This window comes from Echinops telfairi, unplaced genomic scaffold (genome assembly GCF_000313985.2).
Source record: "Echinops telfairi isolate 266 unplaced genomic scaffold, ASM31398v2 ScPeMD7_7475;HRSCAF=8513, whole genome shotgun sequence".
NCBI lineage: Eukaryota > Metazoa > Chordata > Mammalia > Afrosoricida > Tenrecidae > Echinops > Echinops telfairi.
This window is the reverse complement of record NW_022111379.1, coordinates 29,384,860-29,403,920: the sequence shown is the minus strand read 5'-3', so window position 1 is coordinate 29,403,920 and position 19,061 is coordinate 29,384,860. Positions and strand designations below refer to the sequence as shown.

The following is a 19,061-nucleotide window of genomic DNA, read 5'->3' as shown; positions in this document are numbered from 1 at the left end:
TGTATGGATTGTGATAAGAGTTGTATGAGCCCCTAGTAAAAAATAAATCTAAAAATCCTTATAGCTATATTTGAGTTTGTTTTTATGGTACATATATTGGTCCTTTTATTGATCACATTTTGTTTCCCAGGTCTCACTTTGCCACCAGCTATATTTGTGCCATTTTAAGAGTACCGGTTGCAGACCTGTTAGGTCTGCAGTTTAAGTTGCCATGCAGCCAGTTGTGCTTTCTGTTTCCAGCTGTTAAATTCCTAGAAAAAGTAGTAGCTCTCTGGTAACATTACAGAATTTCAGTGGAACCAAATTTGGCCATTAAAAACCCGGCATCATATTTAAGTTGTACACTGAGAAATCAATGAAAATAAAAATTTACCTTCAAAAAGTGACTTACAGTATCTTGATGTTTTAAAATTTATTGGTGCTTGTTTTATGGGTTAACATGATATAATCGGAAGTACATTCCATGTACACTAGAAAAATGTATACTGTACTGTTGTGTAAAGAGTTCTCTATGTCTAACAGACCAAGTTGATTAATTGTGAGGGTTAGTTATTTTCTGTGTCTGTATTTTCTTTCTAGTGGATTTGGCTGCTCCAAAGTGATGTATTACAATGATCTAATATTATACTATGGTACATTTGTCTGTAAATTTTTATTAGAGTTTGATTAATGTAATTTGAAAGTTTTTCATTGTTTGTGTAGATGCTTATGATGGTTATGTCTTCTTGTTCAATTGTGGTTTTCATCACTGTTATATAGAGACCCTCTTTATCTTTCTTGCTGGCTTTTAATCTGCTGACTAATATAACAAATTAATATTGCTAGGTTTCTTTTGACTACTACCATTTGCTTGATATCTTTTTTTCCATCTTTTGGTTTTAGTCATTTTTTGACTTTACCTAAAGTGAGTTCTTGTAGGCAGCAAAATAATGGCTTGTGTTTTCGTATCCATTCTGTCTTCATCAATTCATTTACATTCAGCATTGTTACTGATAGGTATGGATTTATTGCTGTTACCATATTTTTCATGTTGCTCGATTCCTTGTTCATAATTTTCTGCATGACTTTCCTTTTGTTTATAGATTTTTGTTTCAATATTTTTCTTTGCTTTTTTGTTTTTACCTTACTGTTGAAGTGCTTAGGGTTTTCTTTTATTATTTTATTGATGTTTTAAAATATTTTTGAAGTTTGTTATTTATAGTTTTTGTTCCATGTTTAAGAGAGTTTGTTATCTTCTGGAAATGACTCGGTATCTTCTCCCTGTAACTGACTATCAACTCTCCTTTTTTGGTTGTCTTTAGTGCGGAAATGTTATCTGTGGTTCTTTATTTTGATGTATATGGTTTTCACTTTATGTATTACAAAAATATAAGCATTTCTCAATACAAATGTCTTGTATAATGATGTTATGTTGCTGTCTGTTGTTTATTCTCTATCCAAAGAACTCTCTTTAGTATTTTTTGTAAGGTTGGCCTTGGTTTTTACAAATTCTTTTAGTTTTCCTTGACTGAAAATGACATTCTATGATATATTTAAGTGATAATTTTGCTGAAAATAGAGTTCTTGGTTATCAGTATTTCTTTCAAGACCTTGAAAACCTTGATCCACTACTTTCTTCCTTGCATGATTTCTATGGAAAAGTCTCCATTTATGCTATTGTGTTCACCTGTATATATAATCCCCCCCGCCCCCATGTTGCTCCTAGGATTCTTTCCTTTTTAATGTTAGAGAATTTGAGTGTGATTTGTCATGGTGACTTTCTTTGGGGATCAGTTCTGTTTGAGGTCCTGTGAGTTTCTGGGACAAATATTTTATTTTTGGTCATAATCTTAGGGAAATGATTTTTTCATACTAATTCAGCTATTTTCTCCGTAGTTAAGTTTTCTTCTTTCTGTACTAGGATGTTCATCAAACGTAAGTTGTTTGCTGTTTTTTTTTTTTTAACATTTTATTAGGGGCTCATACAACTGTCATCCCAATCCATACACACATCAATTGTGTAAAGCGCATTTGTACATCGTTTCTCAAAACATTTTCTCTCCACTCAAACCCCCGAGTTTGCTGTTTTTTATAGTGCCCATAGACTTCTTAGGTTTCCTTCAGCTTTTTTGTTTTTCCTTTTTCACACTTTGATCTGGCATTTTGGTCTTGAGATATTTGTCTTTGCTATCACTGATTTGCATTTCCATTGTTTCAATTCAAATGTTTGGTTCTTTCAAAGTGTTACACTATTCTAATACCTTAGTGTTTGCATTTGAATTCCTAGTTACTGTTGTTTCTAGGTGTTATTAAGTCAGTTCAGACCCACAGCGACCCTATGCGCAATAAAAAACACTATCCAGTCCTGGTATCCTCTCACAATCTTTCCCATCCTTGAGCCCATTGTTGCAGCCACTGAGTCAATTCCTCTTGTTGAGAGCCTTCCTTCCTCTTTTACACTACCCCAACTTCACCAAGTATAATGTCCTTCTCCAGGAACGGCTCTCTCCTGACAACGTATCTAAATATGGGAGCCAAATTTTTGCCACCTTTCCCTCTAAGGAGTACTCTAGTCACATGTCTTCCAAAAGAGATGAGTTTATTCTTTTAGAAGTTCATGGTACTTATAATATTCTTCTCCAGCAGAACAATTCAATTGTGTCAATTCCTCTTCAGTCTTCTTTATTCAATGTCCAACCTTCACATGCACATAAAGCAATAGAAATAGCCATGGCTTGGGTCAAGCACACCTTAGTCCTCAAAGTAGCCTCCTTGCTTTGCAGTACTCTCGAGGTCTTGTGGAACAGATTTACCTAAAGCAATATGTCTTTGATCTCTTGACTATTGCTTCCATGACAAATGATTGTGGATCCAAGCAAGACAAAATCCTTGACAACTTCAAACTTGTCTTCATTTATCATGATGTTGCCTATTGTCCCAGTTCTGAGGATTTTGGTCTTCTTCGCATTGAGTTTTAATCCATACTGAAGGGTGAAATCTTTGATCCTCATCAGCAAGTGCTTCAAGGCCTTCTCACTTTCAGCAAGCAAGGGGTGTCATCTGCATATAGCAGGTTGCTAATAAGGTTGCTATCTGGATGCTGCATCCTTTTTTTTTTTTTTTTTTAACATGATCGGGTTTCTCTGATTATCTGCTTAACCTCCAGATCAAATAAGTAGGGTGAGTGGATACAACGATGTTTTTCACCTTTCCTGATTTCAAACCATGCAGTATTGCCGCCTTCTGTTTGCACAACTGCCTCTTGATCCATGTATAGGTTTCAAATGAACACAATATAGTTTTCTGGGATTCCCATTCTCCTCAAGACATGCCAAAATTTTTTGTGATCCACACAGTTGAGTGCCTTTGTATAGCCAATAAACCACAAGTTATCATCTTTCTGGTATTCTCTGCTTTAAGCCAAGATCCTTCTGACATCAGCAATGATATGCCCTGTTCCACGTCCTCTTTGAATCTGACCCTTACCTCTGGCAGTTCACTGTCAATGTAATGTTGCAACCATTGTTGGATGATCTCCAGCAAAATTTTATTTGTATGTGATATTGTTCTATAGTTCAGCATTCTGTTGGGTCACCTTTCTTTGGAAGAGGTACAAATATGGATCTCTTCCAATCAGGTAGTAAAGAAACTGTTTCCCAAATTTCCTGGCACAGATGAGTATTCAATTCCTAGAGCCTTTTGTAATGCTTTCAGTGCAGCTTGAACTGCTTCCTTTAGCACCTTTGGTTCTTGCTCAGATGCTACCTCCTGAACTGGTGGAATCTCGGCCAGTTATTTTTGATACAATCACTTTGTGTATGCTTTCCATCTTCTCTCCCTGCTCCTTGCAGCATTCGATATTTTGACCATAGACTCTTTCAACATTTCAACTCAAGCCTTGAATTTTTTCTTGAGTTCTTTCAGTTTAAGATATGCTGAACATGTTCTTCCTTTTTGGTTTCTATGTCTTTGCACAATTCATTACAATATTTTGCTTTGTCTTCTTGACCTGCCCTTTGAAATTTTCTACTCAGCTCTTTGACTTCACCATTTCTTCCATGTGGTTTAGCTACTAGTCAATTAAGAGGTAATTTCAGAGTCTCTTTTGACATCCACTTTGATCCTTTCTTTCCTGTCTTTTTAACGACCTTTACTTTCTTCAGGAATGAGGTTCTTGTTGTCATCCCTTCTGTCATTGGTGTGCAATGGGACACATCTGTTGGGATGGACTCGAGGTCGCACATTCGTTCTCATTAATTTCTTCAGTTTTGTCCTGAACTTCCATATGACCAATTGATAGTCTGTTGCACAGTCAGCCCTGGAATAGTTGTAGCTGCTATATTGAGCTTCTCTGTAGTCTCTTCCCCAATATGGAGTCTATTTTATTTCTGTAATTCCATCTGATGAAGTCCATGTGTGTAGTCACATTTTGTGTTGGTGAAAAAAAAGTATTTGCTATAAACAAGTTATTGTTCTTACAAAATTCAATCATGAGAATATTGACCAACTACTTTTCCTTCCTGTTTTTTCCCAACATTTGCATTCCAATCACCAATAATTATCAGTGTATTCTGATTGCATGCTGATCCATTTCCGAGTGAAGATGCGGGCAGAATTCTTCATCTCTAGCTTTTGTGGTTGGTACATACATTGGAATTTTTGTATTGATAGGATTTTCTTGAAGTGAATAGATACAATCCTGTCACAGACAGCATTGTATTTCATGACTGATTTTGCAATGCCCTTTTGGACAATGAGTGCTATATCATTCTTGTTGATTGTGTTTTTCCGCCACAGTAAATCATATGATTTTCTGATTCAAAATGACCAATATCAGTCCATTTCAGCCCACTCGGGTCTTTATGTGTTCCATTTCATTTGTGACCCTTCCAATTTTCCTAGATTCAGACTTCACTACAAGTCCTAAACATTAGCAGATTTTTTTTATCTGTTGTTTCTTGCCTTCAGCCAAACCCCATCAGCAAATGAAGATCCTAAAGGTTCCCCTCTTCCAGTCTTTACCCTACTCACATAACCATGGTTAAGTCCACTCCAAGAAAGCAGCTCCTCCTGTCATATTTCAAGTGCCTTCCAACCCACGGAGCTCATCCTCTGGCACCGTCTTTGACAGTGTTCTGCTTCCACCCAATGTCTGCTTTCAGTATCTGACAACACTTCAAAGCTATGCATGAGTGGCTACTTTCTCCAAAGAAGGTAACCCATTCCTTCTTCATTGTCTGTTCTTTGGAAGCTGCACTGAAACCTGTCCCTTTGGGTGGCCCTGCTGGCATTTGAAATACCAGCGACATAGTGTCCAGCATCACAGCAACATACAAGCCACCACAGTATGACAATCTGATAGAAAATTGGTGAATTTCTATGTGGAGTTTAGAATTATTCCTAGTTTTCCATATATTTTACCAGATTGGTCTTTTAGTGTTTCCCTGAATTCTTCTATTTTCTCTTCTGTTTCTTCCCCCATACCCCTTGGATTTCTGCTGACATTTTCCCTCCATCCTTTTAAAACAGTTAAAGAACATTCCTAAACTCCCTCATAGGATGATATATAGCTTTATCCTCTCCTCATACTTTGTATCAATATCTGAATGTATTCCACTTATTTGAGCTATTTTATCTTGTTTTTCTACTTGCACATGGATTTACTACTGACTCCAAACATGGTGCTATTTTTATATCTGTCTCTGGATGAACAGCAACCCTTTCACGCTTGTCGTAGATTTGGAATAGTCATGACTGGCCGCCTTGTTCTGCACCAGCCCATTTTGAGCAGGGATCAATGGCAGGAAACAATAATGCCCCTGACAAGATCCTGTTTCCAAGGTCAGCTCCTGAGTCTTCAGGAAGTGTAAGCCAATGATCAATACAATCGACATGAAGGAGGAAAAAAGAGAATATACAAGACACTGTCTGCTCACCCAACCCAGCTGTATTCACTGACTCTGTACAGAGCAGACCCTAGGGTTTCTTTTGAATTAATCTCTGGCCATGAGAAGACAGACCGGCAGGCAACAGCTCTTTAAATCCTGGGTCCATGGAAAGACGAAGGGCACTCTCCTGTACTGATTTTTCCCCAACACAGGCTCACCGAATTCTGCACTCCCCCAGACCTGACTCATCCCACTGGTATTCTAGGGAAGTACTGCTATAGTCTAGTCCCAAGAGTTGATTCAGACATTGAGTCTCTCTTATTTGCCCAGAATGCAGGTAGTGTACTGTGCCCCTCTCAACCCTAGGGTGAGGGAACCTGTGAAGCTTCCTGAGTTCCCCGTAACCCAGCAAAGACTTGACCCTTTCCATCAAGTATTTTGGGAGAGCAGCTAGTGTCCACAGTGGTGTTAGTGAGGGGCAGGTGTGGAAATGGTGTGTCAGCTCACATTTTCTCCTCTTCTCCCCTGAGTTTCCGATGGGGAAAGGGCAGCTGCACAGGTGAGTCTGTGGCTCTTTGGAGGATTCTTTGTGGTGATTCCACCCTCTGAAATACCAGGGTGTAATGAGTTTAAGTTTTTGTTCTTGGGAAGTCCAGAACTCATGTTCTTGAGTCTCCTTTGCTTTTTAAAAAGCTTCCTTTGAAGGGGGTTTCACAGAGACTCTGAGTATGTGGCCATTTTGGATCAGAATCCTTTCTTTTTTAAAATATAGACCTTTATAACTAAAATTTTCCACTGAGCAATGTTTCAGATTCATCTCATAAGCTTCAATGTGTTGTATTTTCACTTTTATGCAAGCATTTTCTATTTTTTGGTGATTTCTTTATTTAACAGCTAACAGTCTGACTTTTCTATACATATGAATTTCCTATGTTCCTCTCTGTTATTAACTTCAAATTCCAATCCACTGTAATTCGAGGACATACTTTGTATGATTCTAGTCCTTTCTCATTTGTTCTTGTTTTTCAATTTATTGATACTCATTCTAAGAATGCACAGGTCTATTCTGGAGAATATTTCATATGCACCTGGTAAGATAGTTAACGTTTATTGTGCCAACCTGGCCGATAAACACATGTGGGATTAATTGAAGGGCAGAGAGATAAATGGCTCGGTGAGCCTCACCTTTCTGGTTCTCTGGTCTCCTGCTCTCTGATGGTCGGACCAGAGTGCGCCTACCTTAGCTGGCAAGGCTCATTTCCTGTGAGACACCCTGAGGAGAAGCCACATGGACTTACCCTGATGCAGCTCTGGATGCTGGAGAAGCCGCATGGAGACCCCTGCCAGCACTGAGATGCTTATACCACCACTGGATTCAAAGACTTTTTACCCACTGGCCTGTGATCCTCCTGCATTCAGCATCATTGCGTGTGTTTTGTGAGTTTGAGGAGCATTTGGACTAAACTGAAGCAGGTCAGGGCCCTGCACTAGCTTCCCTGCACGTCCCTAAGGTCAGCAGCAGATGGCCCAGGATGCTCTGGGTTCAAAGAAAGCCAAAAGGAGTCAACAAGTAATTCTCAAGAGTTTCCAGACCCCAAATGCTAATTGCCATACATTCCTCACCACCCCTTTAAAAACTCGAGCCCCCAGCTGCTGAGTACCACTTCCCTGACCTGTTGGCCTAGGTCAGGGAACCTCATCTGGAAGTTCCCCTAATAAAGCTATTTTTTTCTGCTCCCCCTTGTCTTGTCAGTTATGTCTCCCTGTACCTCAGTTTCACCTTTACAAGGAGGACTTTATAGGTCAGTGTCAGACATAAGGGCTAAGTCGTACTTATGGGTTTGGACTGGACTGGGTAGGGATGCTTTCTTACCCTATTTGTAAAACTCTCTCTTATACATATATGAGTTTCTGTGGCTTTGTTTCTCTAGTTTACCCAGACTAACAAACCTGGGAACATGTTTTCTGCTGTTGTTGGTAGAATATTCTGTAGATGTTTGTTCTACTTAATTGGGTTATAGTTGAAAGAATCAATTTCACTCTGTTGTAACACTAATGTAAACACAATGCTACTGATCCTGATCCTGCCCACATGATCCAGGTCAGATTTCACAAGTTCAAGGGCACATCCTACAATTACCAAATCTGGTGAAGATATCAGATGTCAGCCACAAACTTGGGATCCAGAACACCTTCCCATCTGATCTACTGGCATAAATTCAGAGTTTCTCACTATCCCATCAGGATGTTAGCTAAGTTTAGGGGTTTCCTTGACTGTTCACTTATAATCTGCTGGCTTCTATTACTCCCTTGTGTTCAATAATTTGCTAGAATGACTCTCAGAACTCAGGTAATTTCTAAATTTAGGATTACAATTATTGGATAGCAAATGATACACGGGAAGAGATATAAGATGAAGAAGTCTTGGAAAGTTCCTAATACAAACTTCCGTGTTCCCCAAATATGTTGCCTGTGGGAAACTGAGAACCCAGAAAAACATGTATGTGGCCTGATCCTGACACTCCTGACCACAGGGCTGACACACTAGCACTTGTGTGAGGCACACCTCTACAATCCCAAGACAACGAATAGCGCCCAAATAAGTACCCCTCATTAAAGTGCTAATCTAAAGCTGTGTCCTACAGGTGCCTGGTTTCTCAATCAGTTCGAGCAGTGGTTCTCAACCTTCCCAATGCTATGACACTTTAATACAGTTCATGTGTTAAACCATAAAACCCCCAACCATAAAATTATTTTCATTGCTACTTCATAACTATAATTTTGCTGCTGCTATGAATCAGGAGACCCCTGTGAAAGGGTCAGTCAACTCCCAAAGGGGTCACGACCCACAGGTTGAGAACCACTGAATTAGAGGATGCTTACCTTTAAATGCAGTCAGCTTCCTTTGTCCCTTCTTCTCTAAGGAGTGATTCACACCTTTTGTCTCTTAAATACCTTATAAGTTCTATAAAGTGTTCCCCTAGAGAGCTCAGGATCTCCAAGATTAACACAATGCCCATTGCATTGTGTATGTATTAACAACAGGCTTGCAGACCTCATGACTGTAAAATCCTATTGTTGAATAAACTTGAGACTTCTTCCCTGGATAATAGAGAGGGATCCCCTGTGCTCCACTTTCTTCTTTCTTCATCGGGACCCCTTCAACTGTGGGGCTGGACAGTTACCGTCCTTCATACATAGTTAATCCCAGTGGTATATAGAAATGTCTATCATTAACCAGGAGGCTTTTCAAACTTCATTGCCCCAAGTTCTTACATTGAAGTTCCATTAAGTAGACATAATACTTGATAGAACTCAAACTCTAAGCCCCTGAAGTCAGGTTAGTATCACATGGAAGGACTCCTGGTCACCACATGTACATAAACCCTCAGGTCTGAAGTCCTTGTGTATACCAAGATTCCAATCATGGGGAAGATATCAAGGTTTTAGAGGTTACCTTTCAGGAATCAGGGGCAAAGACAAAATTATTTGGATAAAGATAATTGAGAACCCAACAATAATGTCCTAGTCTTATATTTCTATTATCTTCTGACTAGTTGGTGTCTCCATTAATGAAATTAGGGTTGAAGCCTCTGACTATAATTATTGAATTATTTATTTCCTTCTGTATCCTGTTAGCTCTTGCTTCAGCTTTGTTTTTCATACATTTTTCTATAATTCTGTTTTTCTGATTCACAGTTTTGTCATTACTAAAATGCTTACCCTTATCTCTAGTAATATTTTTTAGTTTAAAAGTGTTTGTGTTATTTTTAGCCTTTGTCTGTGATTTGAGTGAAGAATCACAGAAGGAATTAGATTTCCATTCAATAATTTATATATATTTGGTTCATGACATTGATTGCAATCCCCACAATGTAACAGTATTATTCCCACTCTATCTGTGTTTACTACTTCTTTTTTTTTCTATTCTAATGGTTTTATTGACATATAAAAGGAGCCCTGGTGGTGTAGTGATTTTGAGTTGGGCTGCTAACTGCAAAGTCAGCAGTTCTAAACCACTAGCTGCTCCAAAGGATAAAGTAGAGGCTATCTACTCCCAGAAAGAGCTATGGTCTTAGAAACCCACAGGGGCAATTTGACCCTGTCCTATAAGGGTGCTATGATTGGAAATTGAAGCAATGGCAGTGAGTTTGGTTTGGTTTTTATTGACATATCATGCAATTCATGGCTTAAATGTAATTTTTAAATGTGTACAAACATTACCACCATCAATTTTGGAATGTTTTCTTCTTTCTTGTATTCATTTATTATTAGCTTTATTCCCCCCTACTTCTCTGGGATAGCTCTAAGAAAACATCAACCCAGTAACTATCTCTATAGATTTACCTATTCTGGAATTCATATAAGGAAAATCATACAAATAAAACACCCAAAATGTCCCAATGGCGATACAATAATAAAATACAACAACAACAAAAATTAATTGAAAAGAAAGCAGAAAACAATAAAAACTACAATCAATTTAAAATGGGTCAATAGGGAGAACAAATGATAAGGTGTTAAATTTTGACCTAACTCCCTTTGCATTAATCCATTTTTCTAACGTACTATGTTTGACAGTAAACCTATTCACATCCCTGGTCAATGGTCAGAGGGAAATCACAGGAGGCTTAATCCACGGGGAGCACCTGCAAATGGATTTTGGGCTTTCAGTGTCCTCCATCGCCTTCTGAAAACCAAGTGCTCAGAATTTAAGCTCTAATACCATTCTCTCCTCTGGTCTTGGGTTTTATTACTCACAATCCTTGGGTTACACCGGCTAGCATGTTTCTCCCCATGTGGACCTGGCTAACACCACACTCACATGGCTGCTTGCTTGAAGACAAGCCTTGAAGACCTTAGATGCTGTTCTTTCTGAAAACCAGAACCATCTGATTTCTTTATCACACACTGCTACAGCACCCGTATCTCATGTCTCTTCATGAGGGTGACTATCAAGTAGGTCCATGTTATAAGGACTAATTGCTCTTAGATTGGGCTAGAATTACGAGTGAGCTGAAAATCCCCTTATATATCTATGGTTTACATATGTCCTTGGTTCACTTTAGAGACATCATCATCATTTTATTGGTCACATTATAAATCATGTCCATGAGGCATATGGTAATTCTGTTGCTATTCTTATTAATTTTAGCAATGATATAAAATTTTAAATACTGTTGAGAAAAGGAAAGTATGCATATATGACAGCTTTTTAGTTTAAAATACATAAATTATTGACTTGTACAGCTTTAAAACGTAGATAGCTAAAAACTATGCAAACAATGAGGGTTGGAGATAGGGTAAAGCTCATTCATTAAGGCAGAATTATACTTCCTGGACTGACATGTTATAAAAAAGCAAAGACAGTATGAAAATAGAAAACATATGGTAATCTTGAGATGCCATTTATTAGGTATCCTCAAAGCAAGAAAACTGATTGACTTGTTTAATCTATTGACATTTAATATTGTTGATATATCTGAATTTATGTCAATCATTATTTTTGTTTTCTACGTGCTGTGTGTCTTTCATTGGCTTTTAAATCTTGTTAATTACCTTTTGCCATTGCGCAAATATTTTCTTGTTTAATATTTTAATTCCTTTATTGATTTTTTTTTTCCCACCATAGTTTGTCATTTTCTCCTGGTGGTTGCTGTAGGGCTTACCATATACAGCTCAACTTCCCAGAAGTGACTTTGGATTCATACTAACTCAATTCTAGTGGTTTACAGAAATGTGACTCCTTCCTAGCGATCTCATTTTCTACCTTCCTGTGTTATTATACATATCACATCTCTGTATTATAAACTCAAGAGTGCATTGCTATGATTATTTCTTTCTATAATTTTTTGTCTGTAAAATAAGTTGAGAAAAAAGGAGAGGAAGTTTATACTTACAGAATTTTTTATATTTATTGGATTATTTACCAAACACTTTTCAAAAGTTCTTACTACATTTTAAATATATTATTGTTCACATGCAATTTGTTATGTCTGGTTGCTTAGAGATACATTTTATTGAGAGTGAGTTAACATTATTTTAATAAATATTCTTTCCTATGAGTGAATTGACAGCTTTTGCCCTTTGACATTTTATATTTTTCTTTTAAACAATTTGAAGGAATTCTTTATATCTTATACCTTTAATAACTGTCATATTTGCACAAAATTAACCTTTGTAACTTGTATTGCTTCAAACTTTAGAAATTCCTTGTCTTTCTCAGAGCTAATTAAAAATTCTTTTTTTAAAGTTTCTCAATAGATAAAGCAAACCAAACTTGTTCTTGGGCCAATTCCTACTCATAGTAACCTTACAGGGCAGAGTGGAAAGGCTCCACGTGGTCCCCCAGGTATCCTCATTATGGAAGTGGACTGACCCATCTTTCTCCCACAAAGTGGCTAATGGGTTTGAAGACAAAAACCTTTTGAGCATTTAACCAAAACTGCCAGGGCTCCTTTTCTATAGGTAAGTAAACTGTAAAAAAGATAAATATATTTTCAGTTTCATGGGTGAAAATCTTCAAGTCTTACCCCTCCCCTTCTCCCTGTGCTTTACCTAAACTCTTCTAACCTGGCACCCTGCAGCCTTCATGTCTCTGCTACCACAGCCCCAGGCTGATGTGGAAACTTCCATCTGGATCCAAGCCCTAACCTTTTACAAGAAAAACCTGAAGTTCATTTCTCTTGTTTCACTACAAACCAAACCAGAGCCCTTCTCCTTGGGAAACGCATGTACTGTTTACCGTGCAGTACACTCAATTTCACACCCCCGTGGTGCCTGTGTGTCATTTGTCCTGATTAGCATAATTTTCTAGGGCAAGATGGAATTTCAGGGAACCCAAACAAAATATCAATTAGCAAGTTCTTATTAATGATATTTCAGAATAACTTGCTAAGGGACCAGGAAGACTAAATCTAATGTCTAAAAGTCTTACAAAGAAAAGACCACACGAGTAACTCATTGATGAATAAATTATGATTTGAAATACACTAAATTGAATTCCTCAAGGGTTAATAATGCACAGACCTTAATTTAAAAGGATTAAATTAAGTGATGTGGACTGAAAACTAAGCTTTATATTCCACCACAATTTCACTTTTATTGTTATTTTATTTTAAATAACAAATTTTTTTTTAATTCCATTTATGAACTATACAGCAAATACCAAAACACAAAATCCCAGCTCTCACCCAAACGGTACTCCAAGGGCCCCTAGAGGCGTCACCAGGACCGTGGGGACTGCCGTGTAAGCCAAGAAGTTCCCAATCTGGCCAACAGCCACTGTTAAGAAAATCACAATCATAAATTTATCTTTCAGTATTGGTCCTAGGATTGCAAGTCTCTGCTTTTAAACTACCAGTTCTTTACCACTAATTGTGAGGAAATAAGTCATGGGCATCATTTACACATTTAATGGTTGAGAAGATGGTAGAAGACAGTAGGCCCAATAGTCTCATCATGAGCTGCAGTAGTCGAGGAGTTTTCAGCTACCTATGGAAATTCCCAGTCTAACCACTAGTGTTGCAACATAGGAGTACATTGCTACTTTCTCTTTACAGAGTGTTGGATTTAGGATCAGGTATGCAAAGCTCCCCATACACCTTCACAAAGGGTTTCGCCCTTCATATAGACAGGGATCTATTTCGGGATAAGAGCCACAGTGACAAACTGCTACACACCCAATGAAAAGATGTTTTCCTGCACAAACTGTACCAGGAACTTCACAGAGAGGAAAACTTAAAGACAACCACTTCAGTGCACTAATTTAACTTTTACTAAGACATTTTACTGTCTAAAAATCATTGTGTGATATTAAAAACCTCACGATATTTCTAATATCCTTTTCTTTTGTATTTTTAAAAGTGACTATGTATTTTTATATTGGTTTGTTTTCTTAGGTTCAGTTGAGTTGGTTCTGACTCACAGCGACCCTAGGTCAACAGAAGAAAATACTTTCAGGTTCTACGTCAGCCTCACAACTGTTGTTATGCTGGATCCCATACTTGCAGTCACTGTTGTCAACCCACCGCACCGAAGCTCTTCCTCTCCCTTTCACATTTACTTAAGCTGAATCAAGAAACTGTCCTTTATAAAATCATTCTGCTGAGCAAAACTAAGTAGTTTGGAATTTCACCAAGTAACAAAGCACCCAACTTCAAACAAGTATGCCACACCTATTTCTTTCTGCTCCTTTGAAGAAATTCTTTGAATTTTTTCATCCCAGGACAGTAATATCTAGACTAAAATCAGGGCTTATTACGGGCAGTAAGAGCCTCTGCCTCCTTCATCTACTACATCCCATCTTCTTTGTCCTCATCCTAAATTATTCTATTCTATTCTTTTCTAACTAAGAGAAGAAGACAGTTTCAAGGAGACAGAGCAAAGAGAGTTTCTCTGTAGGAGGTGGGGAAGAGGGAGCAACCGGGATGACATGTCCGACCCTGGGAAGCTGTAGCATCATTCCACCTTTCAAAGAATGAGGCAAGTCCATCCCACCCCCCTCCGGTACTGTGCAGTCAGAATGACTATCATAAGAGAGAAAACGAACTCCTCGACCTACAGGGTACTTACTTGCAATTGTACCAGCCCACCACACAATGTCTGTTAAATATGAAGTGCCTATAAAAGAGCGAGATAAGAAACAGACACACTGTTAGGAAAGTACAAAATATGATATTTACAAACTATAAGCTTTAATGAGGATTTTTACATGAAAACTAGAATTGAGAGACTAATAAATGGTATACTGTTTATTTACACTATGAGGAATCTTTAAATCAGTCTAAATAGCACCGGAAGAAACCATGAACAGTGATCCAATAAAGTTCTTTTTTGCAACTAACAAAGCCAGCCCAACAAACACATAACATCCTTGATAAATTAAGTTTCTTTAGCTCTGTATCTCCTTCAGAGAAACAACTCTTTAAACTTCAAATGAGAGTTGGTCTTTAAAGTCCCACTACCATGCATTTACTGGACCAACTTATAGGACAAGTTCAGTGCACGGGGTTCAATAACTTAGTTACAGAGATTATTCCCCTTTCATAATTTAGAATCCCTCTGATAGGCTTTCTTTTTCAACTATCTGGATGCAAGGACATTACATTCACCCGATGCTTTCAGATATATTCTCTCAGGGTATCCTCTACCATCCCTGGGTAGGAGGCAAACAGAGATACCAGGTGCTGCCCAAGCCTTCCTGTCACACTGATTACTCTTATAAAACCTCAGGAATGTACTGCAGTGAGCACAGCCTGCTGAATGAAAGAACAGAGAGCCAGGTGTTACAATACATGTTTAAAAAATAAAATGAGGCAAATAAATATATGTAGAGAAATTCTAGAGTTAGATTATTCTTCTTTGGTAAAACCACATAAAAAACTGATGTAGGAAACAATCATCAATGGATACTAAAACAAGTGAATGGAAGCTTCTTGAAAAATACAATTTCTATTTATGAATGTTTAAGGGGGATAGTTAAGAGTAAACCTGGCAGATAGAACTTTAACCAAGTAGTCAAAGTTAACATCATCAGCAACGACACAAATTGAAATCATGTGCCTCCTGAGAGAATACACTGAAAAGGACATGCTGTGATATCTGCAAGACTAACCAAAATAAACCCACTGCCGATGAGTCGATTCCAACTCACAGGGACCTGACACAGTTTCCCAGGCTGGAAATCTTTATGGGATCCGTTAGCAACAAGTTTCGCCCAGAGAAAGACTAGTACCTTTGAACCACCAACCCAATGAACAGTTAACAGTCTAACACTTACCCAAGAGCACCACCAGGGCACACAGACAAACCCAGGCTATAAAACATTATCTAACTGGTTTTTACTCTTCGGAAATAGCAAGATCATGAAAGACAAAGAAACGCTAAAGAACTATATTAAAGGAATTTAAAGAGACGTGATGACTAACTGCAACACAAGACATAAGATTGGAAAAATATTGCTATAAAGGGCAGTGGTGGGACAAATGATAAAATTTGAATATGGACTGTCATAAATAAAGATTAACAAAATCTACTCCAACTCATAGCGACTTCATAGGACAGGATTAAACTGCCCCTGTGGATTTCCAAAACTATAACTTTTTCCTGGAGTGGAAAGCCTCATCTTTCTCCTGAAGAGTGGTTCCAAATTTTGAACCTCAACAGGTAGCAGTCCAACACATAACACTACAGCACCAGGGCTCCTTAACGTGTAACTTACGGAAGTCTGTTAATGTGATAATAACAACCCAAAGGGCATGGATGGAAGCAACATTTTAATTGACAAAGGAAATTACTCCAGGAACAGATAAAGGGAACAAGAAATAGTAAGTACGATTAATTTTTAAACACTATAAATATACACATACTCTTCTCTATTTTCTCAGTTGCACTAAGACATAAAACTATGTAAAGTAATAATTATTACAATGTTGTTTGGCTTGTAAAATAAATATAGCAAATATATAAATAACAAGATAATAACATTGCTGTATAAAATTAATGTACTTTTTGCTCATTGGAATTAAGTTAAAGTTTGAAAGATATTTGATGAGTTAAAATGAATATGGTTAATCCTAGAGCACCATTCAGAAAATAAGTTAAAATATATAGTGGAAAAGCATGAAAAGGATTAGCATATTACAATAGAAAATATTAACCCAATGGCAAAGAAAGTAGCTAACAAGGAGGAGAACTGTGTTCTTCTGGGTTGACTATAGAAACAAATTCATAGATAGTCATATGTGTATAAGAGGAAGGTTTATGTAAAAGGGGAATTGTATATTAAGAAAACATCCCAGCCCAGTCCAGATCACGTCCATAAGTCTGATATTAGCCCCCATGTCCGATACCAATATATAAATTCCTTTTCAGACTCATGAAACAAATGCAATCGTGCCAATGGGTGGAAAGTCTTGTGGATCCAGTAACGGTGGAAGCATCTTAGTGGTGGTGTGGGTCTCCACGTGGTCGCTCAGCTGCAAGGCTCTGGCTGCCATCAGTGTAGCTCTAAGTGACTTGTCAACAGAAATGTCTCGCAGGGAGTGAGTTTGTGTCCCGCCTACAGGGAGCTACTTATCTCCTTAGCACCTCCAAATGAGGTGATCAAGCTGTGACTTGATTGACAGGCTAAACTCCACCCCTTCACTCTTAATAGTCTCAAGTTGACAACAGATCATGTAACTACCACAAGAAGAAAACAAATAACACCTGAGACATTGAAAAAAAAAAAAAGACAAACATACGAGGGGGAGCCCCCCCCAAAAAAACCCATTTTGTTTTGTTTTGGTTTTTTCCTTAAAGCTCTATATTTATTTCAAAGTACTCTCCATTAGACTTAATACATTTGTCAAATCTGCTATTCCATTCTTGGAAACATTTTTCAAATTCTTCTGTTTGGATGGCTGACAGCACGTCCCTCGTTTTTTCTTCACCTCTTCTACATCATCAAATCATTGTCCTTCAGTTTAGGAAACAAAAAGAAGTCACATGAAGTGAGGTCAGGTTGGTCAGGTGCGTGGGGCAAAAGAGGCATGCTGCTTTTTGCAAAAAAACTGGCTCAATTAGATGGCTGCACAAGCAGGTGAATTGTCAAAGTGGTAAAACCAGTCCCGTCAGCAACAAATCTGGCTTTTTTTGTCACGCACTGTTACACTATCTTTTCAGAACTCCTAAATAGAAAGCTTGATTAACAGTCTGACCTGATGGAACAAACTCCAAATGCACAAGTCAACATTTTTGTCCATTCAGGAAGTTGACAGATGTCCACAACGAAGTTCGTCATCAATCAACATTTCACTTTTTTTGGAAACAAAAAAACCACTTGTACACCTGAGTTTTTCCAATAGCACTGTCCTTGTCAGCTGTGTTCGACATCACAACAATTTCTGTAGCATTTTTTCTGAGCAGGAAACAAAATTTCACGGCTACACGCTGTTCCCTTAAATCGGCCATCACAAAAAAAAACGAGGTTCGAGCAAGTCTGCTTTAAAAAAAAAAAAAGAACCTTCCCAGGTGATGCTACTGGATGCACTAACTCAGAGCAAGTTGCTCGAAGCTCACCTAGCAGGAAAAAAATGCATACTATGAAAGCTCGGCTCAACCCACTGCAATTCCAGATTTTTGGGGGGTGCTCTCTCATATATTAAAATATATAAATGATAATATTAAATGCAAACAATTCAACCCAAAGGCAGAGACTATTAGGCAATAAAAGAAGAGCGCTCCCTATAGGAAGTTCAGGAGGGGTAGTCAAGTACAGGAAAGGCCATTTAAAACCAAAGACATTAACAGATATAAAGTAAAGAGGGAAAGATAACATGCCAACAGCAATCTGAACAAAGCTGGAATCGATCTATTAAAATCAGATAAAATAAAACTTAAAACAAAAAAAAGTTAATACAGCTAAAGATGGATCAAGGGCCAGCTGTTCTAACAGAACAAGAGAAATCCTGCGTGGTTTGAAATAAAGACAGGTGTTCATCAGGGTTATATGGCATCACCATATTTATTGAATTTGCATACTAAGCAAAGAATCAGAGAAGTTACATGAAGAATGTGGCTTCAGGATTGAAGGAGGGCCTATCATGTAAAACGTGGACGACACAACTTGCTTACTGAAAGGAAGGAGAACTTGAAGTACTTGCTGATGAAGATTAAGGAGTGCAGCCTTCAATGTGGAAGACAACTTAATGTAAAGAAAGAAAAATACTAGCAACTGGACCAATCTCATGACAAATAGAGAAAAGTTTGAAGTTCTCAAAAACTTCATCTTGCATGAATCAATGCTCATGGACGGAGCAGTCAAGAGATAGATGACCCATTGCACTAGCTAAGTCTTCTATAAAGGGCTGACGAGCAAGAATGTTACTTTGAGGACTGATGTGGGCCTGACCCAAACCATGGTATTTTCAATAGTCTCATAAGCATGTGAAAGTTGGACACTGAATAAGAAAAACCAGAGAATCATCAATGCACTTGAATTAGGGTGCTGGAGAATGTCAGAGTATGATAGAGTGCTAAAATGACATATCGATCTGTCTTGAAAGGATGGTCAGGGTGCTCCTTAGTGGCAAGGATGGCGAGATTTCATCTTACATACTTTGGACATGTTGTCAGGAGAGACCAGTCCCTGGAGAAGGACATCAAGCGTGGTAAAGAGGAAAGCCTTCGACAAGGTGAACTGACACCGTG

The 19,061-nt window shown here is 38.0% G+C and overlaps 1 protein-coding gene across 1 annotated transcript in view; it reads right to left on the bottom strand.

The window, feature by feature from the left end:
• NIPA1 (NIPA magnesium transporter 1) overlaps positions 1–19,061 on the bottom strand; it is an 84,267-nt gene that overhangs the window by 40,496 nt on the left and 24,710 nt on the right. Inside the window, exons 3-4 of the mRNA XM_004699733.2 lie at positions 14,442–14,489; positions 13,061–13,151 (exon numbers count right to left, since the gene is read on the bottom strand). Of these exons, the coding sequence (XP_004699790.2) occupies positions 13,061–13,151; positions 14,442–14,489 (139 nt within the window). The remainder of the gene's footprint in view (positions 1–13,060; positions 13,152–14,441; positions 14,490–19,061) is intronic.